Source organism: Eurytemora carolleeae, unplaced genomic scaffold (assembly GCF_000591075.1).
Source record: "Eurytemora carolleeae unplaced genomic scaffold, Eaff_2.0 scaffold214, whole genome shotgun sequence".
In the NCBI taxonomy this organism is placed as follows: Eukaryota; Metazoa; Arthropoda; class Copepoda; order Calanoida; family Temoridae; genus Eurytemora; species Eurytemora carolleeae.
This window is the reverse complement of record NW_019396249.1, coordinates 90,255-114,213: the sequence shown is the minus strand read 5'-3', so window position 1 is coordinate 114,213 and position 23,959 is coordinate 90,255. Positions and strand designations below refer to the sequence as shown.

Below are 23,959 nucleotides of genomic sequence, written 5' to 3'. Positions count from 1 at the left end.
CCGTGCCGTACTTTTTTATCTATTTAACTTACAGCCGCCAAAACCACAAGCATTTTAAAGATTTAAGAAAATTAAACATGAAAGATCTGCCGTACTGTCTCTACTTAATAAAGGTTAAGAGAGGTGTAATGAGCGAGAAATCACGGTGCAAACCAAGGTTGTAAAATAAGGTTGCATTTACTCTAGATGCGCTCCAATGTCGTCTCCTAAGATAGATAGAAAAACCTCATATGACGTCACTTATTATAGATGCGAGAGTGACGTTATATTAGGTTTATATCTATCTATCTTAGGAGACGACATTTTTCATACATTGCAGTGCACCGAGAGTAACTTTGATTATTATACAACCTTTGCGCAAACTGTGTTATTTAGGAGAAGGGTTTATTTCAAATTCTCTTCCAAAAACATCACATAGATATGATAATACATGAATTTAATTATTAGCATGAAATCAGTTCTATGCTATAGTTCTACCTCAGTTTCCAAGTCCATGGTCCTATTGCCTTGATGTGCACTGAAAGAAAATCTAAGAAAAAGCATTTAACAATTGACCATAATACCAAAAACTCAAGATTTCAAATAAATTGTATAATTAACGTTGCATTGAAGGAACTGGGCTTTTTCAATTGAACAATGCCCGATTTACATCGGTTCCCTCAAATCCGTTGTGTGTTCATTGAGTACAGAGATATGTGTGTTTAAACTTATCAAAACTCGCTTGTGTTCAGCTGTACTGTACACATGTTTAAAGGCTACCGTTGTAAATCAGGCAGTGCCCTCTTTCCATATAGGTTCACTGGAAATTGCGCAAATAGTCCCTTTAATAATGAATAACGCCAACAAATAAATAAATGAACTTCCACAAAAATGAATAAATAAATGAATTATCAAAAAAATAAATAAATTTAAAAATGCTTCCTTCGTGTGGAGCTGATGTGATGGTAAGACTATGAAACTCCTCAGGTTGAATTGCAGTACAGGAAACTTTTATGTACTGCCCTGAAACGGAACACACGTACGTATAACAAACGTACATATAGATCAGTTAAATGGTTTTGATTCAAGTTCCATGACTTTCATAAATAAGAAGAATGTTTTTAAAATCAGAAAACTCACAGAGAACGTAAAAGTTGTAAAACTTTAAAGAACTTTTCTTCAAGAAAAATGAAAAAATTTGAACCTGAAAGAAACTTGTAGTTAGGAGGTCGATAGAACTTGATTCTTATAACATCAGAGGGTAGCAGGGTCGTCTCAAGAATATCTAACTCTAGGTAGCTTCTAGAGTAAAGTTTCATTATAATGAGCCAAAGTATAGCTATACTATAATATAAAATAATATAATATATAATATATTAGCTTGGGAACCCAGCTTTGCTAGAAAATCTAAAGTTTTCCTTTATAAATCTACCAGCTCAACATGAAGTTATTAAAGCGAGCTAAAAACATTCCCGTGGTTCTGTCGAGTTCCCAAATCAAATATTGAGTCAAATGGTGTTCACGAGTTATAGTCGGATATACAAACAACCAAACAGAGATTAATACTTTATATAGATTAGATCATATTTATACATTTTTAGTTGTATATTTGGCTTGTGTATCTGCCTGTGTTCAATTAGTACCCCTGGTATGGTTCCTGGCCGTGGTCAGAAAATGTTTACATTATAGAAGTCTCAATAACTCAGAATGATAACATATTTTCACAAGTTTATTTATTCATATGTTACTCGTTTAACATACTAAGAATGACTAGTGTAAAATCCGAGATTGAACAAGTTTGCGAAATATCAGTGAAACTGTTTGCGCATTTATGCAAACTCAATTCTAATTTTAACATTTAGGACAAAATCATATTTTCTTATAACTAAAAGTCAGGCTTCTACAGTTCTCCCTCCCAAGTTTCAGGCATGGTGCAGCAGGACTGTGACTGAAAATAATCCATTAGAAGCTGCTACTTTCTTGGGACGTCCCTTATTTGGAGGTTCTTCTAGAGTAGGTGCATCAATTGAGATCACTGCTTTCAGCCTGTCTATTGAGACATTATCTTCACGATTACCAATTTTAATTTTAAAATATTTAGATTTCTTTTCTGATACTTTAAAAGGTCCTCTGTAGAGCGGAGATAGAGGGAGAACATGACCATCCTGTCTAATAAATACAAACTCTGCTTGTTGCAATGATATTGGAATCTTTTGAGTGTGTATTGTTGTAGGATGGTTGATTTATAACTTGTAGCTTGTGTTCCCTTTGCGTATGGATCTATTTCCTTCCCAACAAACAAAAGTCAACTTTTTTCTTTACAAAAATTCTCCTTTTCCCCCCAGAAGTCGACTATTTGTCGAGCTTCATGTCGACTTTTTCTAGTCGCAAATTTCAACATTTTTACCAATTTTTAAAATTAGTCGATATAGATCAGATTTTAAAGTTGTTAGTTCAAAACTAGTCTTAAACTAGGATAGCAATCCAGTTCTGTTATCTCAGATGAGTTTACCTTCTAAGGCTAACAATTTTGTCCAGAATATAAATAATTCCAGGGCCCATTACAAACAACCAGAATTTAGGTGCTTGAGTTATCCTAAATATGTTAAAAAGGTTTATTTTATTTTAAAATTTTTATTACACAATAATTAAATATAAGGACTCTTCTCTGTATCTTTAATTTTATTATTTGCCCACACAGATCTGATTTTTGATTTAGAGAGAGAAAGAGAAAGTAGTCACATGAGTCATGTGACTGCCTTTTCTAGTTTTGACAGAACAGCATATCACGGGGGAGGGGGGTGTCCCCCTTCCAGGAAAATTCCAAGAAATTACAATAATTTCCGAAGTTTTTGGCAGATAGATTACAAAGGGAACCCAAAGCACAATTTTTTTTTACTTTCTTTTATATTTTCCTAAACTTCATTTTCCCAAAAAAAATTATGTATTATTTTATTATAATTGATAATCATAATAATAATAATAATAATAATAATGATGATGATAATAATAATAATAATAATAATAATATTAATAATGATAATAATAATAGTAATAATACTAGTTCACCTGTTATCCCTGTAAGTGTATTAAAGAGCCAGTATGTAATATTAGGGTTGACCCCTGCAGGAATATTTATTTCTCTAAAAAATATTTTCTAATTTTTTCAGAAACATTTATTTTGAAATACCTCGGCAATTAATGGCAATGTGAATCAGCTGACTCCGGGCAGAATGGCGCGAAATTTAGGCAAATCTAATAAAAATCCACCATTTTGTGTACCTTGACATGCACTGTAGATGATGTACAGGCTGGGTAGACACGTGGTAGAAGTTTACAAGATGGCCGGCCGTGTGTACAAGGGAGAAGAACAGGGCAGTACAGGAACAGATCTTGTGAAACTAAAAAGATTAAAAATAAATATAAATTTTAAGAATATCCAAAAGTAAATAAAGGGGAAGCTCCTTTTTTTCTACATGTACATGAAGATCTAATAAAAAAGGTTATAAAAGGACTTCTTTATTTCCACCTCTAAATGACGATCTAAAAATAGATATTAATAAAGGGAAAGCACCCTGTATTCTAGCTACATATGAAGATATGAAAGTAAATATTAATAAAGGGAAAGCTCCTTGTATTCTAATTGAATATGAAGATCTAAAATCTAAAAAAAATCTAAAAATATTTGATGATAAAAACATAGCTATTTTTTCCTCCCCTTTATGAAGATCTAAAAATAAATAGCAATAAAAGGACAACTCTTTCTTTCCACCCATAGACGATTTAAAAATAACAGGAAAAAAGGACAGGTTTTTTTATACATGAATAACCCGATCTAAGCATAAATATTGATAAAGGGAAAGCTCCCTGTTTACACCTGTATATGTAGATCTAAAGGTATATATTGATAAAGAGAAAGCTCCCTGTTTACACCTGTATATGTAAATCTAAAGGTATATATTAATAAAGGGAAAGCTCCCTGTTTACACCTGTATATGTAGATCTAAAGGTATATATTGATGTAGAGAAAGTTCCTTGAGTTTTGTGATAAGATTTCTGCAAACACTGAGCAAAAGAACAGAGTAGCTAAAGGTTAAAGCACTAGCAGACCCACGCGTTATTGCAATACCTTCAAATAAGTATTTTTGATTTTTTTATCAATCAAACTATTTATTTTTGCAATCAAAGACTTTTTTGCAATCAAACTTTTTTTTCAATAAAACTATTTTTTTGTTGCAATAAAACCATATCTTTTTGCAATCAAACTATTTTTTTGCTATAAAACTATTATTTTTCATTAAAACTATTTTCTTTTTGAAAACAAGCTAATTAACCATGTACTCTATCTATTTTATTTGCAATCAATCTATTTTTTAAAAAACTATTCATTTTTGCGATCAATCTATTCAATTTTGCAATCAAACTATTTAATTTGCAATCAAACTATTTTATTTTGGAACAAACTATTTAATTTTTCGATCAAACTAATTATTTTTGCAATCAAATTATTTTTTTCCGAGCAAAATGTTTTTTTTTGCAAACAAAATTTTTTTGTTTTACCTACTCCCATCACTTGTCTGAGATCTGTATGCTCCGCCATAAAGGAATAATCTAAAAATAAGAATTATAACAAAATTATATATATCATTTGGCACTTTTTTCATACAAATAGCCAGATTCTTTCAGCCCGTGTTTTAAAGAATTTTGTAACAAAAAGATAGAAATCAAATTTCAAATTCACTCAGTGCGTCACTTTTTTTGTAAATAAAAGTTCCCTGTAGTGCTAGGGGGGGATGCAGAGCAACCATGAGCCCCGCGAACTGACCTCAGGAGCCTCCGGATTCTCAGAATGACCTCCTAGCCAAACAAAATCTTGAACAATGATATACAATAAAAGCACAAAATTAAGTATTTCACAAAAACTAAATTGTTTGCAAAATGTTGAATTTGTCTATCTTTATATAAAGCTGTAAAAGTTATGCCCAAGTTTCGGAATTTATAAAATAAAGGAAAAGCAAAAAATAGAAGTCTTAATTTTTTTAAGACAAATTGTTCATGTATTATTGAAATTTTTTGGAGCATGTTGAGATTTTTAAAAAATAAGCCTTTTGGTGGATGTTAAAGCCAAATGTTTGTTATTGAAGAAAATAAAGCTGGACGAGGAGTAAACCTTGCAGCGGCTTGGAGACGTAGCTTGAGACATGGAGATGATTTTGATTGGCTAGGTGGTTATTCTGCGAATCAGGAGGCACTGGAGGTCATTTCGCAGGGCTCAGGCGGCTGCTCTGCATCCCCTCCCTTCTAGTGCAAGCGAAAATATATATTTTTTTTTTTCAAATCAGAAATTGAATAAATAATAGGCAAACAACTGACTTTTTATTGGAAATTTGCAGATACCAAAGAAATACTACATTTTCTGATCTATTGAAATTTTATACTTTATTTACCAGGTTGCCCCCTCCCCACTTACGCATGAATCTCTCTATGAATAGATTACTTACGCATAAACCTCTCTATGAAAAGTCCGAATGTAGCTGCATAGAAGAGAATAATATAGAACAAAGCCTGCCTATTCTCCTCTAAATAAACCACCAGGCTCTCCCATCTAGAACTCAGGGAGGATTTGCAGACACCTGTAAAATTGTGATGTATTTTTGAGACCGGGTTATCGTTGAATTGACTTTAACAAATAGACATTTAATAAGTTCACACTAACAATTAGACATTTAAAAACTTAATACTAACAATTAGACATTTAAAATATTGACACTAACAATAGACATTTAAAAACTTGATACTAACAATTAGACATTTAAAATATTGACACTAACAATTAGACATTTAAAATATTGACACTAACAATTAGACATTTAAAATATTGACACTAACAATTAGACATTTAAAAACTTGATACTAACAACTAGACATTTAAAAACTTGTTACTAAAAATTAGACATTTAAAATATTGACACTAACAATTAGACATTTAAAAACTTGATACTAACAATTAGTCATTTAAAATATTGACACTAACAATTAGACATTTAAAAACTTGATACTAACAATTAGACATTTAAAAACTTGATACTAACAATTAGACATTTAAAATATTGATACTAACAATAGACATTTAAAAATTTATAATAACAAATAGACATTTAAAGTATGACGAATATAAAAACTATTTTACCTTGTGTTTCAGTTTCATCTTCTAGCTTAAAATTTGTCATTCGTGCAACATTTGATGTTGTGTCAAGGAAATTATGATGTGCTCCCTGGAACATATTTTACAGCTTTAAAGGGACTGTCTTTGTAATTTCAAGTGATCTTTTATTTAAACGAGGACTTGCCTGATTCACAACGGATCCAATATAAACATTTTTCTGATAAAAATGTCGTTGTTTTTATAGCTTGCAAAGTTCATATATTGTTTCTTACATATTACTTAGAAATCACACGTGAATTATAAAGAGAAGATGATGGATTCTTTATTAGACAAGGATTAAAAGGGTAGCGGTGTGAATCATACATATCACTCTACTTTCGAGAACTCCTTGAAATTACGTGAACAATTCCTTTCAGCTCAACGTTAATGTTATTTAGATAATAACTATTCAGATGTTTGACAATGCCGACTTTGTATCATTAATCAAAAATAGATAAAAACAAAGATGTGACACTAAAAAATTGAAAAATTAGTTGTTGTATTCAATATCCATGTTCTTAAATTATGTTTTGCATGTTTTTTTATCCATTGCTTTTCAAAACCGTTAGATGGTTAACAATTTAAAAGAATTACTTGCCTTGCAATCCAAGCCAACAGTAAGTAAATCTCCCTTAAACTGACCCATCAACTTCTAAAAGACAAATAAAAGCTTATTTCACAAACTTATTGAGTCTTTGCCACAAGGTACAAACTCTGATTTTATAATCCCTTTATCTTGCCACACAATGTCGTCAACCTTAGATATTTCAAACTTTGAATTATGTGAGATCAAATTATCGAAGTTTGAAATATCAAAGGTTTACGCCCTCAGATTACAAAGATATACTGATTATAAAATTTTAAAACGTTGGATTGACTTAATTCCTTTAATTTAGCAGATGACATTAAGACGATTGAGTTGAGTAAATTTTATTCGAATCATATTATGTTGCAAAAAAATGAGCATTACTACATGGAAATCAGCTATGCAGCCTGGAAAGCAGCAATGCTGCCTTGAAATCAGTAATACCTTGAAATCACCAATAATACCTGGAAATTAGCAATAATACCTAATAATTAGCAATGCTATCTGAATATCAGCAATACTACCTGGAAATCAGCAAAAATACCTGAAAATCAGCAATGCTACCTGTAAATCAGCAAAAATACCTGAAAATCAGCAATGCTACCTGGAAATCAGCATAAGAAATACTAGAAGTATTCTCTATCCCCGCTGTCTGGAACATTGAGCTGATAAGATCAGATACGTCAGAACTCGGGATTTTATCAGTTTTAGCCAGAGCTATCAGACTGGCCAACATATCCTTAATATAAATAAAATCTATATATTAAAGCTCTTCGCTCATATATATATATATTTGTATATGTTAGCTACAGCTGGCAAAAAGGCTGAACAAAATGGACCGAAATTCTTTGAAGACGCATTGGTACCCGCGTGGGGTAAAATGGGCTTTAAAAAATCAAATTTTATTTAATCAAATTTTTTCTTCAAATTTTTTTTTAATTCTACGGCACAGCTTTGTTCTTTGGCTAGTAAGGATGGAAGAAAGAAATGTATATGGTTGAGTGCAAGATGGAAGAAAGGCAGGTCTGTGATTCAAACAAATCAAGAATAGTCCAAAGGCCGATTTAAAGAATTGAAACCGCGTTGTCGAACCGCCAAAAACCGGTTCCAATTAAGCGCCGGCTCAAATCTCGCAGCATGAATACAATTTTAAGTTTTACCAACCATGTTGGAGGTGGCGTCTCAAATTTAAGGCGCTGCTCAACTTCTTTATACTTGGCCTTTGTACAATATTTTTTAAGCTACAGAGCTACTTATTTTTTGAAAATCTATTGAAAAATAAATATAAAAACATGTGTGCATATTAATTTTTGTCGAAAACCAAAATTGTTTTTTACATACTTACTTCAATTTTGTTACCCTCCCTAGCACACTAGTCATGAAAACTTGAGGTTTCTATTTAATAAGTTGGCCTTAATAAATTTTGACTTAACATGCTTTTCACCTCCTGTTTACAAATTTAAACTAAATTAAACTTTCCCCAGAAATATTATTTTAAGTAGGTCTAGATGCAATTGTTTTTTATCTACCCTTTGTCAAATAACGTCATTTAATGGATAATTTGTTAAAATTATGTTTTATAATATAAAATAATTTAATGATTTTCTTTGGAGAAAAAAGTCCAGAGCTGGGAATTTTAGAATGGGATATCCTTTATCTTGATTGGTTGATTAATCTGGAGATTAATAACAAGAGCAGAACAAGCATTATTTAAGCTGGAGATTAAGAAAAAGAGGAGATCAAGCATTAATCCCGATATCCACCATTCAAAAGTTCCCAGCTCAGCTAACCTTAAAATCGTTTTTATCCACTAGACCATTAGAATCCTCTTCGCACATATCATAGATTATTCGTAATTTATCATCCACACGCCCTGACCAACCATCAACCATCAAACCAGGAGAATATTTTAACCCTAAGAGGCCGAGAGAGGAGAAGGGGGGGGGGGTTAATCTTTTCTTTAAATTTTGAAGATAGCATGTGTTGTTAAACCCCAGCTAAATTCTTCAATTAATGTTAAAAAAGTACAATTGAAATCATCACAATTCTTTTTACGTTTTTAGCCTAAAATGTCGTGGAAAGTTAGAGCTATTTTTAAGAAATTTTTATTTCTGTATTTAAGGAAAATTTAGTTAGAGGGTAACCATGAAAAACTATCTAATTGATATTGAGCTGTAGGGTTTGCGAGGGACGAGTACTCGACCATTCTTATAGTAAAGGGTTAAATATCAGGCTCAGGTTAAAATGTAAAATTAGATGATTTTAATTAAGGAAGTAAAGACAAAAATTAAAAGTCTTAGATTCGCTTCACACGTCAAGCATTAGAATAACGTGAACTGCAATTTAAAGTGTTGGAAGCGCTCATGCTAAAATCGATGAGAATAATGTAAATTGTTTTTAATGACTATACCCAATAACAAGTGCTTTATAGTTCAAATATGTACATGTCTTGGACTAGAAAAAGAATAAGTGAAATATAAAGCTGTACAATCAAAGCCCAAGGCTTTGCGACACTTTAAAGTGGATTCTGTCTTGTAAATTGATGGAACATGTAATAGCAGGATGAATCTATAGTGTGTGGAGATGTATGAAAACGTCAAAAAACGTTAAGATATATAATTTTTAGTAGGGTTTGAAGTATTCCTTTAGTGAAAAGTATGACGGTATCCAGAAAATTTTTAAATGAAATTCTTCCATTGTTTTCCTTGTCAACAATTCGGAACATTTTCCTAAAATATTTTTTATTAAATATAATTAAAAATTACAATGTCATAAAAAATCAAATTGTATTTGTAAACTATTCTTCAGTCAAAATTGTAAATAATATTGGACACAAGGAAACTATTTTCTAATCCTTATATCTATTCAACCTAATGATTTTTTAATATTTTATTTATATATTTCAAACTAGTCAAAGTTAGAAATATAAAAGTTTTAAACCGTCGTGAAGCTTGCTTTAGAAAATAAAAGTTTGAGGTAAAAATTTGCTAGTTTCCTTGTTTCAATGTCAAATGTACACGTCAACAAAGTATAAAGTTTTTATAACTTCACATTATAAAATTAAGAAATTGAGTCTTTGCAACAAACTCAAATTTACAAAACCTGATGGCGTAAACCTTTTGTATTTTAAACTTGATCGAACATAATCCATAGTTTGATATATTTATAAGGCTTAATGTGTACAACAATGGGTTACAAAAATATAGGAAAATGAAATTTTAGAGTTTGTGGGAAAACTCATTTCCTCAGTTAAAAAGTGATTAGTTAAATAAACGTCTTTGAATAATACAAGAAATAGTACTTGAAATTTTGAAAGTTAGACGTAAGCTATATTGTGGTAACCGTACAGGGTTACCCACAAAGAATAAGACTTCAATGATACAAATTTAAGCATTAAGCCTTAAATAGAGTCTTATAATGGTATGAAAGAAGATTCTACAACGAAAGAAAAAAAGGGGTCGAGAACCATAAATGTAAGAAAACATGATTAGATATTCAGCGCGTAAGATCGTTTATGAAGTCTCATCCTTTGTGGTAAACTTCTGTTTTCTGAAAATTTGTTAAAACACAAAATGAACAATGTTTTCAATCTCTTCAAACTAAAAGAGTCTAGATATGAATTAACAAAATGACAGATATCAAATCAGAGACAACTTTTATATCAAGAAATTATGAAAAATGCCTAAAGAAACTCATAATTTTCCTTTCTTTATATATATTTGCAATCCATGATATTGTAGACTTTTGATATTTCAAACTATGAATTCTGCTATGTAATGATCAAAGCTGGAAAAATTAAAAGTTTACACATAAGGATAGAAAGAAAAAGTGTATAGAAAATTAGAAAATTATTAATGTTCTTCTGAAGTATATAATGTTTTTAAAATACAATTTAAAAAATATATGTATTATATACCTGACAAACATATCATTAGGTTTCATGCCTAGAGCACTGGCAAATTCCTCTCTACTTAGACATATTGACATTACATCAGAAGAACCAAAACTCTAAACATCTCATAGTAGAATTTGACAGGGATGTTGGACAATTTTATCATGAGCATCAGACCAGGTAAATAATAGTGAGAAACACATTTAGTTTCTCTAGTAAGTATTTATCCTTTTCAGGGGCATTTCATTGACTGTCAATTTTATAATATGCATGTTAGATTTACAACGGTACCCTTTAAACCTTTGTTCGATGGGTTTGGACGATTAATGCCACCACAAAAATACTGTCAACTTACATGATTTCAAAACTGTATTCTGTAAAAGTTTTCTTTCATCAAACTTTGCAATACTTTTATCCTAAGAGTAAATATAGCGAGAAACGAACCAAAAACGTTCTTTTTCATATATTTGCTTTGAGGGGCAAAATTTTTCATGGTGTAAGAAATCAAATGCTTATAAATGATCATCTTTGAAAATTTGCAAGATCTCTCAGATTTGTGAAGAACCTCTGAAAGTTCAAAACCCTCATAATTGTTTTTAAAAGCACTGTTTGTCTGTCTGTTTGCATGGATGTACGATCAAAACTCTCTTAAACATTCTAAGTTGAGTGGGTTGATTTTTTTGGGTTCCTAAGATGATGTATTAGCGTGAGATCCTAAATTTAGCTAAGTTTTCCCTTTAAAAGTCCACCCACTGAACAAAGAATGTTTTAACCAAGCTAAGAACATTCCTGTTGTTCTCCCGTGTTCCCCAATGAAAAATCAAGGCATATCTGTTAAGTGGTTTATAAATCATGATCGGACATCCAAACAGAGATTGCTACTTTATATATATAGATATAGATATATTTGACGAACGGTGCGAATTCAGATCTCTTCTGCAATCACGTTTTTCTTGTATTTACACTAATGATATTTCCTACCTTCGTTTGTTTATGTTGGTTTAGTCCAAATGTAACGGAATACGCCTCCCGGAAGAAATGTTCTAGTTTCTTCTCCCGCTTTGCTTTAGTCTCAGCAGTACTTACTGAAAAAATTTAGATTTTTACATCTTCAATCTATATATACTTTGCTTGTCTGTCTGTTTGATTGTGTCTAATAAACGACAAAATGGCTGAACCGATCGGGACAACATTTTATGTGGGACCTCACTTGAGGTTTATGGATGATCAAAAGTTCAAAAATTGCCCTCCAACAAAATTGGAATTATATCAAATTTTAAAAATCCAGGAAATCTTTTTATAAAATCCGCGATTTTTTTCTAGTTTTTTTAAAATGTATTCTCAAAGAGAAACAAGTCATGATTGAGGTTGTCCAATGAATATGAAACACACTAATTGTGCAGTATACACAGATGACATTTCAAGCGACTGGCAAAACTTTAGACCAGCACCAGCATCAAATACACACAAAAGATTGCTTACTGCAGTCGTCTTCCTATTCCACTGTTTTATAGTTTTCTTTTCTTTAACTAAAGATTGAAACTGCTCATGGAAATGCAATAATTGAGGGTGCCTCATGCCCCATCTAAAATATGAAAATGTTTACCTATAGTTTTACCATTGGTAATTACAGTTTCCATTATACACTGAGTACTGGCCAGTAATCCTTCAACCTACATATATAAAGATAAATTATATCATTTCATTTTATTATTTCCCCTCCATCCCTCCTCTCCTATTTCCTTCCATCGCCCCTCCCTCCCCTATTCCCATCCACACTTCCCCTTGACAAAGCCTCAACGTGTCTGAAGGACTTGAAAACTTACAAAAGAATCTTAAAAGATTATTTTTTATGTTGATTACAAAAAGAAAATTGTCCATGAGAACCTTCTCAATTTTAAAGTTGAAAATAAACTAATTTTTTTTCTCAACTAACCTTCAATAGAAATCGTTTTCTTTCAGCTTCCTTATCAAATGAAAACACTAAAAAATACCAAATTTTCTGCTAAATTTAACACTTTTTCTTAATGCTTATATAAATACTCATTTTCAGGGACGTTATTGAGACTAAAGGATTTGAGTCTTTGCTACAAACTCTGATTTTCTAATCCCTATATCTTTGCAACCCATTGCCGTAGACCTTAAATATTTCAAACTATGAATTCTGGTAGATGTCAAAGGTTTGCACCATCAAGTTGCTAAGATATAGGGATTAGAAAATTTAGTTTGTGACAATTCCTTTGCTATTCAAATGTGACAAGGTTCAGATTTAAAAAATCAAACCTTTTTTAAAATCTTCGTTTTTTTTACTTGATTAATCTGGTTTTCCTATATCATGATAATCCTTTGCTTTAATCAGGGCTAAATATTCTCCTTCATTCTCTACATTCACCTTAACATTTTAAATTTTACAGGGAAAATATATAGGTTGTAGATGTTACTTCAAGGTGACCCTCCATTTATTCACAATTTGGTATCATAGACTTTGTCTGATCAAGTATGAATTAGATATCCATGTTTTTTTTTCTTTGAGAACACTGATTATTTTCAGAAATGGAAAAGTAACAGAATTCAAAACATTTAAAAACTCTACTATTTTACCATATAACTGATCAGAAAGTAGTTTCGAGAATACCGTTGTATATACCCCCCTAATAGTAGAGGGCAAGGTTGTATATACCCCCCTAATAGTAGAGGGCAAGGTTGTATATACCCCCCTAATAGTAGAGGGCAAGGTTGTATATACCCCCCTAATAGTAGAGGGCAAGGTTGTATATACCCCCCTAATAGTAGAGGGCAAGGTTGTATATACCCCCCTAATAGTAGAGGGCAAGGTTGTATAAAAAGGTTGCTTACTCTCGATGGGCTCCAATGCACGGAAAATGTCGTGTACTTTTCATAGATAGATAGAATCCGCATATGACGTCATGCTCCTAGAATCAGTGACGTCATATGCGGATTTTATCCAAAAGTTTTTGCTAAGGAGACGACATTTTCCGTACATTGGAGCGCATCGAGAGTGCAACCTTAGTAAAAAAAAACTTGTCTGAGGGTCACTTGAGAGTTGAAAGTTGAAAGCCATTTTCAGATTGCAAAAAATTTATTTTTATTCTTATTTTTTATTTTTTATTTTTTATTTTTATTTACCTTGACCGTGACAGTTTGTTTTGAGCTGAAGTCAATTTTAGTAAGAATATTTCCTTTCCTAAAAACATTTAAATGTTTAAACCAAACATATTTTAAACTAACTCACTTTGAAGAGTTGAGTTTAAACCAAACATATATATATTAAACTAACTCACCTATCTATGGTTTGTTGAGTTGAGTTTGAACCAAACATATCTTAAACTAACTCACTTATCTATAGTTTGTAGAGTTGAGTTTGAACCAAACATATATTAAACTAACTCACCTATCATAGTTTGTAGCGTTGAGTTGGAACCAAAGATATTTTAAACTAATTTACCTATCAATAGTTTGTAGAGTTGAGTTTGAACCAAACATATATTAAACTAACTCACCTATTATAGTTTGTAGAGTTGAGTTTGAACCAAACATATATTAAACTAATTTACCTATCAATAGTTTGTAGAGTTGAGTTTGAACCAAACATATATTAAACTCACCTATCAATAGTTTGTAGAGTTGAGTTTGGACCAAATTTAGCTTTGACGAATCTGTACGAGTCTTCTTCAATCATTTCACGAACAGTAATCTTATCCAAGCTAAGTTTACTCTCACTAAAAGTTCTTTAAATTATTTCTTTATTTTTTTATTTACTTTTTTTGATGGAATATTAATTTTGAATCTGAACATATCTCAAAATTTCTTAAATTTAGTTAAACTGTGTTTTTCTATTTCATATATCTTTGAAACCCAATGTCGTAGAGCTTAGATATTTCAAACTATGAATTCTGTTTGAAATATTAAAGGTTTAAACAGCCAGGTTCCAACGGTTGAGTTAGTGGCAAAAAATCAATTCTTTAGAAGATAAAACAAATTAAAACTTACTTTCGAGTAAACTTTGCAGCTTTTATCTTCCTCCTGGAAGAGTTGGTGTACTTGATGGCCAGGTAGGCCAGGAACCCGGCCAGGAGGGGGAACCCAACCACTAGCATTATACCATAGATATATGCCATCTCACTACCCTATACATAGTTCAATATATAGTATACCATAGATATTTGCCATCTCACTACCCTATACATAGTTCAATTTAAAGTTTACCATAGATATAGACCATCTCACTAACCTATACATAGTTCAATATATAGTTTACCATAGATATATGCCATCTCACTACCTTATACATAGTTCAATATATACATAGTATACCATGGATATATGCCATCTCTCTTCCCTATACATAGTTAAATATATATAGTAGTATACCATAGATATAGGCAATCTCACTACCCTATACATAGTTCAATATATATAGTAGTATACCATAGATATAGGCCATGATACCCTATACATAGTTCAATATATATAGTAGTATATATACCTTAGATATATGCCATCTCACTACCCTATACATAGTTCAATATATAGTATAGAAACCATAGATATAGGCCATCTCACTACGCTATACATAGTTTAATATATATATATAGAAGTATACCATAGATATGGCCGTCATACACTTTACACATTTCAATGAATAGTAGTATACCATAGATATATGCCATTTCACTACCCTATACATAGTTCAATATATATAATAGTATACAATAGATGTATGCCATTTCACTACCCTACATAGTTCAATATATATAATAGTATACCATAGATATAGGCAATGTACCCTATACATAGTTCAATATATAGTATACCATAGATATAGGCCATCTAACTACTCTATACATATTTCAATGAAGATAAAAAGATAAAGAGTTAAATCTGAAAGCCCCCCCCCCTAATATGGGAGACCCAGACCGCCCAAGGGGTTAAGGAACTTAAGCCCTCCCCCCCCCCTGGCCTCCAAAACACATAATGGAGAGATACTACCAGGAGGCGTGGCAGGAATAGGATCAATATATATAGTAGTATAGATAATTTCAAGTAAACCTCCATTTAAAAGAGTGGAATATCCGATACACAATTCGGTACTTTTCGTATGATCCTAAATAAATGAGACATCTGTGTAATTTGAATTGCCAATTGATTAAATCAATTTGCAGATTTCTGCTGGAGGCAATTGTCAGAATTTAACACTTTTCAATCTTCAAACACCACGATCTCTTTCTTATTATTGAACATCTGAAAGTTAAAAAAATAACATTTTGAATCAAAGAGGCCCCTTTTTAAAATGGAGGATTACTAGAAAATACAAGGAACAGTTCCTTAAACTAACCTGAAAATAATCGAATTTTTGATGATGTAAACATGGTTTCATGTCAACATGAGACAATTGTCGAGGCTGACCGCAAGGATCATTATCACGCCAGTAAAATACCTGAAATAATTTTAGTGTCATAGCGAACCAAGTATTTAACTTTAACGAATATTGAAATTTAAAGTTCAGATTATTATATTTAGGTCGTCAGATTTCTACACGGTATCATTTCATTGCTTACTTGAACACTTTTTCGGAGTCTATCACAATATGCATTTATATGTACATAAAGTTGTAATGTCTGTTTGTTTGTTAAGATGTCCGATCATAACTCGAGAACCGCTTTACCGATTTGCCTCAAATAACTTCACGGGAATGTTCTTAGCTTGGTTTTGAGATTATAAGTCTATGGTGGGTCCGTTTTTATAGAGAAACATATCTAAATTAGTAATTTACGACCAAGCGCGGGTAAACGGCGGAAGTAACTATTTTAATCCCAGGGCAACGCTTGGTTCTCGAGCCAGTATTTTCATATTTTTCCCCATTATTGTTTTACCTCCCGCTGAATTTCCTCTGGTTGAACATCTGTAGCATTTACAATAATATCCCAGAGCGTTATACTTCTAAACTCAAAACAATAAATAATATGAAAGGGAATGCTAGCGTCATTTCAAGTGACCCTCCAAGCAAAGTTGCCTACGTCCTATTTTCAACGGTACGGTTAAAAGCTTTGTCCGGTCTTGTATGAATTAGATATCAATAATTTTTTTTTAACTGTTTATTTTCATTAGCGGTTTCTCTGCAAAAGTACCTTGCGCATTTCTTTGTCTAGAAGAAGTATTGGAGAAGCTGACATAAATAAACTTTTTTTAAAGTAAAAAAAACGATCGTATCTTCACACTTTTGATTAAGTTTTCAAAGGAACATGGAACGGATTTATTGAATTAGATAAATTATAATGTCAAGAAAGCTGAATTATTTCTCTATTAAGGCCGTCAGTGCGTTATGCCTACTGGATTATTGTCGACTACGTCAGTAGAGAGAGTGGGGAAATCGAATTTGATGAACTTATAGGCGCTCCTGGACGATAACCTAGGCTCCGACCTCCCCCAGGAAATCCTCTTGATATTCTTAGATTGCTCAGAGGCCGAATTTAAAGAATTTGAGCCGCGGTTCAATTATGGTTGGTTTCACTTCAAATTGCATTTAATGTTTCAAGATTTAAGCCGGCGCTCAATTGAAACCAGCTTTTGACGGATTTAAGACGCGGTTCAAATTTGGACCCCTCGGGAAATCGCCCATTTGGTCTTCCATAGAGGCATATAGTTTTACATTTCAAAGTGTGAGGAATAAAACAGTGGAACAGGAAAAAAAACATTTCATCAATTTCATGTTAATTTTAGGTTGATTTAAAACAAATGGTTTTACAATTAAAGGAATTGTTCAGCTTAAAGGGATTGATTACTAATATCATATTTCTCCAAATAAAAAAAAGATTATTGTTGATAAATTATTGTTGATAAAAATAAAAAATAAATCAAATTGAAAATATAATGGTTTTGTTTCCTAATTGCTTCAATTTCTTCATCTGTGAATATGTTGCTGTCTCTATTTTCAAACCAAAATCTAAAAAAATGAAAAATATCGTGCTAAGTTTTCCATTGCATTCTAAATAAAGAACTGAAATCCATTGTAAACACAATTTAAATTGATTCTTAATCATTGATGACTAAGCGATGCATATCTATATTTAAATGTTGAAATGATTATTAAACCTCAGAATTTTGTGAACAGAATAAGTTTTTTACATTATTTCATAACTATTTTGATAATTTCTACTGATTTTCTACAGAGAAGTATGAGATATCACAGAAAAACGCTGGTTATCTCTAAATAAGTCAGATATATTATAGAACAAAATGTAATATTATTTGATATACAGGGTGTCCCAATAATCATGGGAATTCAAAGAAGAACACGAATTTGTCTTTGTTTAGTGTTCCGATGGTTTAATTAAAGCTACGCCTGCTAGTGTAAATTTCATGTATACGCACTCTAGTATGCCGAGACCACTAGCGCATGATCCAATCAGCCAAGTCTTTGTTGTCTATTCTGAACCAATAGAAATAGTATGGCGGTAACATCTATCTTTCTATCTATCTCATTATCCAATAAGAGATGAATCACTATATCGGCGCTATAACAGTAAACGGAAATATTTACTTCTACTGAAACTATGTGATACGGTAAAATACTGTCCTGTTATTCTATATAATATTTACTTCGACTGAAACTATGTGATACGGTAAAATACTGTCCTGTTATTCTATATAATATTTACTTCAACTGAAACTATGTGATACGGTAAAATACTGACCTGTTATTCTATATAATATTTACCTCGACTGAAACTATGTGATATGGTAAAATACTGTCCTGTTATTCTATAATTTAAAACATTGTATGATTATCTCTGTATATACATATAATGTTTTGTTTTGACACTTGTATGTTCATTATATTTTAGTTTATTTTATTCATGACTTTTTATTGTTTTCTAGCCTTTATTTGTGCAACTTTATATCATTTGCATTTAACTTCTGTTTTTATTTTTGATATAATAATGACTTTTTTAATGTAAATTTATTTTTAGAAAAAAAAACCAAATAGATTATCAGGTAAAATAGGTGGCAACAGAGAAATGGACCAATTATACACAACGTCACAAGTGTCAAATATAACAAGGAAACCGAAATTTTCTCACATTAGTTGACATGTTTTCCAAGATTAAATAAAAAAGTGTGAAAAAATTGCACTTATTTTTCTGTAAGATAAGCACTTTATTCTAAAATTATCACTACTAATAATTTTGTCGGACACAAAAACTGAATTGACACTTGTGACGTCAGAATACAGCTGTACTGAGAGTGTACAAATTCTACGTTGCCATCTATTGTAATAGAATCTATTTGGAAAAAACGACATTATAGTTGTACTGTGTTTGTTAATTAACAAAGTACAACTGGGTGTTCTCCAAACATAAACAAACACATTCTTAACTCTAGTAAACGAAACATCAACGGATTACAGCTTTCATATTTTCAAAACCGTGACTGAATTCTCATGTTTGGGACACCATGTAATCGATTGCGGTGGTTTTCTCATTCAAAGTTTACATTATCGTTAGAATATTTTTAAATGAATGTAACATCTATTCTTCCGTATATTTTTTTGTAGTCTGCTTAGAGCGCCATTCAAATAATAGGATGTCAACTATAAACATAATAAGAAAATATTAAAAATAAAAAAGTCTAAACAAATTACCTATCCCCATCTCGTATTCGTTGGAACTGATCCTTGATTATATTCCTAAAATTAATTAATTAAAAAAAATTAATTAAATTTTTCAAATATTCTTCTTTTATACTTTCTGAAAAATAAGTTTTTGTATGTAAAACTAGAATATTTATTTACATGTTAAATCAGATTTATGCATTGTGTTAAAATATTCTAACGTTTTGATCGACACATCTAAAATACTGAAGGCAGTTCGATCCCTTGAAAAACATTTATTGACCGGTATAATCGTCTATTTGTCGTCTATTGGTTGGCCGTGCAAAATCCAATGATCAGAGTGCCAAACAAAGCCTTTGCTCAAATAGCCGACGACTTGATCAAAAATACTGTTTAGAAGGTTTTCTTAAGGCAAAATAACATTTTTAAGATGAATAAATAATTATCTAACATTTTGATAACCATTAAGAAAATATACGTCCACAGTGAGAATATATTTATATCACGGAGACAAATTTAAAATAGACGTTTTTGCAGTTTGGAAAGTGCAGATAGCATTAAAACCTGAAATCACTCCGTATTGTCTCATTGTGAGCATGACTTTTAATGTTTCATTAAAAAACATAAATGGCTTGCATACTAGTTTGTTAAATACAGTGGTAACCAGAAAGCAGTGGAATGATTGTCGTTATCGTTTTATCTGTGAAATATAATTGTACTTATTAATTTTTACTAATCCATCTGAAGTCAAACATTTTGCGTTGTGATTATCTCCCTTTTCTGCAGACTTACGGATCTGATTCATCTCCGATATCTATAAGTGGTCATACCAGCTGTAAGGATAACTATAATCAATGGATTCAGCATTGTTCCTTAAAAGTGCCCCATTAGATATGGATGAAGTGATAAAGCATGTAAGATTCACAAAATCCAAACAAAACCAAAAGTTCCGATCTCTTAGCATTGATACAAGAAGGAAGACGACAACTATTTCATTGTCTCTGGGTACCCCTGTTACCTAAAAAGTGGTCCAGGTCCCTCATCCGACTCCAGCATACCTCCAATATACAGATCAATATCCTAGATACAAAAAAACTGCACTTAGTCTCGAAAGGTTTAATTTTTTATCAAAACACACAAAATTTTTTAAGTCGAAGTCGAAAATATTATCTTTATTACTGCCTTGATAATGACCTCATGCTTTCTAAGTTATACTGTTCTTAAAAATGAAATATTAGATACTTTATATCTACATTGTCCATAACGATAACCTATAAATAGTCCAAGACTAAAACCATGAACATGACCTTGACCTTCACATTGACCTTGACCATGACCTTTACAAAGACCTTCACCATGACCTTGGCCATGAACTTGACTATGAGCTTGACAAAGACCTTGGCAAAGACCTTGACCATAACCTTGACCATGACCTTGACCATGACCTTGATCGCGACCTTGACCTTGACCATGACCTCAACCATGACCTTGACCATAAACTTGGCCATGACCTTGACCGTGACCTTGACCATGACCTTGACCATGACCTTGACCATGACCTTGACCATGACCTTGGCCATGACCTTGGCCATGACCTTGGCCATGACCTTGGCCATGACCTTGACCGTGACCTTGACCATGACCTTGACCATGACTTTGACCTACCTGAAGACCCTGAGGTCCGTAAAGATTTTCCAGTTTATGGAATATTTCTGGGTCCTCCTAGATTAAAATAAAATAAACTTGATTTTAATTTACATCTTTATAAAAATCTAAAAACACATGTAAACGAAATAAAACATCAACAAAAAACCAAATTATCCTAACAACCCAAAATTAACATTATTTAATTTTAGTTATTTAATCTATTTTCCAACATTGTGCGTGCATTATATACATTCTAATTTTACTTCTTAAATAGAACGGGCGAAAATAAAAAAAATATTTTATTCTTCAATTTTTTTATTGCTGTTGTGTAGACACATAAAGCCAATATCTATAATTTACCTTATACAATTTCGGGTTTATGTCACTCCAATTTGAAACTGGTTGAAGACCAAAATACATTCTAAAATGTAAACAGGCACTTATTTTTATTTGAATTATTTTTTTGGTCGAGGGGGGGAAGGTCATCCTGATCATGAAGAGGTAGATGGTCATCCTGATCANTAAATAAAAATGTAAATTTGGTGAGTCTTGAATCTTGATTCCAAAAGAGGAAAAAAGTAATTCTAGTATACGCTAAAGGGGCCGAGCGCTGCTTCTAGCATACGCTAAAGGGACCGAGCGCTGCTTCTAGCATACGCTGGCCGAGCGCTGCTTCTAGTATACGCTAAAGGGGTCGAGCACTGCTTCTACTCTACACTAAAGGGGCCGAGTGCTGCTTCTAGTATACGCTAAAGGGGCCGAGCGCTGCTTCTACTCTACGCTAAAGGGGCCAAACGCTGCCTCTGGTACACGCTAAAGGGGCCGAGCGCTGCTTCTAGTATACGATAAAGGGGCCGAGCGCTGCTTCTAGTAAACGCTACAGGGGCCGAGCGCTGCGAATTGCACTTTACAGAAAGAACAAACATTTTTCTACCTTATTTCTAATATCTGCACAAAGAGTTGCATCTTCCCTCTCCGCTATTTGAGAACTCATACCTATAATATTATTCTTGTGTGATTTCAAAAAGTCTAATTTAATCTTAGAGAGGGACTGTCCACGTATAATTTAAATTGACCCTCCAGTCAGGGGCATACAAGGCGGGGGCCCCCCCTACGCGTGCCCTTCCTGAGAGGCGGGGGGCACCCATATAAAATACTTTAAAATCTCACTTTTGCCCTAAACTAAAAAAGTTTCATTAAAAAAACTTTAATCAATACTGTCAGCGTCTTCAGTGTAAATATATCTTTGATATCATTATTTATAATTATACAATATGTATCGTTTCTATTAAAATATAAATAATTTTTAAGAAACGTTTCCATCTCTATTTTTTACCCATTGAATAAGAGGAAGTGTCTGATGAGTCCACTTAATTATATATTACATAAATAATTTATTAGCACTTGTTATATGGAAGTGTGTATATATGATAGAATGCTTACATAAAAGATATCAATATTTTTCAAAAAAGTTTTTTTTAAGGGGGGCACGATGTTGCCAAGGGGGGAGGCACAATTCTGCGCAATTACGCGCGCAATAAGTGACCCCCCCCCCCCACATAAATGCTCTCGTACGCCCCTGACCCTCCTAAGTAAAAGTTATATGCCCTCACGCACCTCTGAACCTTTAGTAAAAGTAAATTCAACCTAAAGTCTGACCGCGTCGACCTTGTTGCACCGCCTAGTCCTATTGAGTGTCTGCTTTATTTACCCAATATCCGGGCGAGTTGGGACCGGAAAGGTTGTCCCGGCTCGGAAATTCAAATGTACCACGTCTGCCCGTGCCCTATTCAGGATGGTATCCTCAAAACACTGGAAGAAATTAGGGAGATAAGAAAAGAGATTAATTTCTCAACTTTCTAAACATCTTCTGCTTCTGTTGATATCCGCATAATCGCATGTCAATTAGATAAAGAAAATGGAACGAAAATTTATCAATTTAAAGAAAGAAAAACTCAGAATTTTTCTGTAATTTTTTTCTCAGACAAATCGATTATGAATCTCGCTATATGAAGTGTCAATTAAAATAGTCGGATAAAACGGACTCTATCAAAAACAACAAGAATTAGAAGTTCACCACATTAAACATGAACAAATCAATATTTTGATTCGTTTTCATAAATCCCTGTCTAATTTTCTATGCAACAGGCCAAAAAGTTGAAAAAAATGAATTTATCACAACACTATTCTCGTTCAATTTACTGACATAAGCTGAGCCATGAATTTTCTACAGGGTGTCCCACATCATATTAGACCGAGAACGGGTCTAAATTGCGATTTGGGGGACAAATCGGAAAATTTAAGAAGAATGAATCATTTTGAAAAATTTAATAAGGCTAATAGAAATTTTTTTGCAGAAAATGCTAGATTTTTTAGTATAAGGTGCGTATTTAGGTGTTAAAGATTGGAGATAATCTAATATGATATGGGACGCTCTGTATTTTTTTTTTAATTGTGTAACAACAACTCAAAACATTTACAATCAGTGAAAAATATTTTATATGAAATTGAAAAGCAACCTACCTCGTAAGATGTTCTCAACTTTGGGCCCAAACACCTAGCAACAGAAAAAAATGTATATTAATAAGTTTGTTTAGATTTTTTACCATTTTTGTGAAAGTTGATTAACTCTAACTCATCAACAGAATAGTGGGATTCATAAAACTGTGAAAAAGAAAGATGACCTTTATACAACTTGATGTATATTTGATGATGGAATCAATAATTTAACAATATTAGTGAGACACCCAGTACAAGTATATAACAATATTTGTGAGACACCCTGTAGAATAATTTAACAATATTTGTAAGACAGCCTGTAGAATAATTTAACAATATTTGTGAGACACCCAGTACAAGTATATAACAATATTTGTGAGACACACTGTAGAATAATTTAACAATATTTGTGAGACAGCCTGTAGAATAATTTAACAATATTTGTGAGACAGCCTGTACAAGAATATGACAATATTTGTGAAACACCCAGTACAAGTATATAACAATATTTGTGAGACA

General features: G+C 32.1%; 1 protein-coding gene across 1 annotated transcript in view; it reads right to left on the bottom strand.

Annotated features, from left to right (window-relative positions):
• LOC111699344 (dual oxidase) overlaps positions 1-23,959 on the bottom strand; it is a 32,170-nt gene that overhangs the window by 5,809 nt on the left and 2,402 nt on the right. The window contains exons 5-36 of the mRNA XM_023469996.1: positions 23,626-23,635; positions 23,465-23,498; positions 21,853-21,937; positions 21,302-21,362; positions 20,960-21,016; positions 20,313-20,374; positions 19,325-19,369; positions 17,567-17,626; positions 16,557-16,623; positions 16,019-16,120; positions 14,674-14,810; positions 14,289-14,402; positions 13,810-13,867; positions 12,991-13,054; positions 12,599-12,645; positions 12,269-12,335; positions 11,644-11,747; positions 10,687-10,778; positions 9,414-9,499; positions 8,561-8,643; positions 7,375-7,509; positions 6,783-6,836; positions 6,170-6,254; positions 5,481-5,612; positions 4,540-4,590; positions 3,969-4,108; positions 3,262-3,380; positions 3,049-3,122; positions 2,492-2,597; positions 1,184-1,281; positions 922-1,002; positions 478-529 (exon numbers count right to left, since the gene is read on the bottom strand). Of these exons, the coding sequence (XP_023325764.1) occupies positions 478-529; positions 922-1,002; positions 1,184-1,281; positions 2,492-2,597; positions 3,049-3,122; positions 3,262-3,380; positions 3,969-4,108; positions 4,540-4,590; positions 5,481-5,612; positions 6,170-6,254; positions 6,783-6,836; positions 7,375-7,509; positions 8,561-8,643; positions 9,414-9,499; positions 10,687-10,778; positions 11,644-11,747; positions 12,269-12,335; positions 12,599-12,645; positions 12,991-13,054; positions 13,810-13,867; positions 14,289-14,402; positions 14,674-14,810; positions 16,019-16,120; positions 16,557-16,623; positions 17,567-17,626; positions 19,325-19,369; positions 20,313-20,374; positions 20,960-21,016; positions 21,302-21,362; positions 21,853-21,937; positions 23,465-23,498; positions 23,626-23,635 (2,562 nt within the window). The remainder of the gene's footprint in view (positions 1-477; positions 530-921; positions 1,003-1,183; positions 1,282-2,491; positions 2,598-3,048; positions 3,123-3,261; positions 3,381-3,968; positions 4,109-4,539; positions 4,591-5,480; positions 5,613-6,169; positions 6,255-6,782; positions 6,837-7,374; positions 7,510-8,560; positions 8,644-9,413; positions 9,500-10,686; positions 10,779-11,643; positions 11,748-12,268; positions 12,336-12,598; positions 12,646-12,990; positions 13,055-13,809; positions 13,868-14,288; positions 14,403-14,673; positions 14,811-16,018; positions 16,121-16,556; positions 16,624-17,566; positions 17,627-19,324; positions 19,370-20,312; positions 20,375-20,959; positions 21,017-21,301; positions 21,363-21,852; positions 21,938-23,464; positions 23,499-23,625; positions 23,636-23,959) is intronic.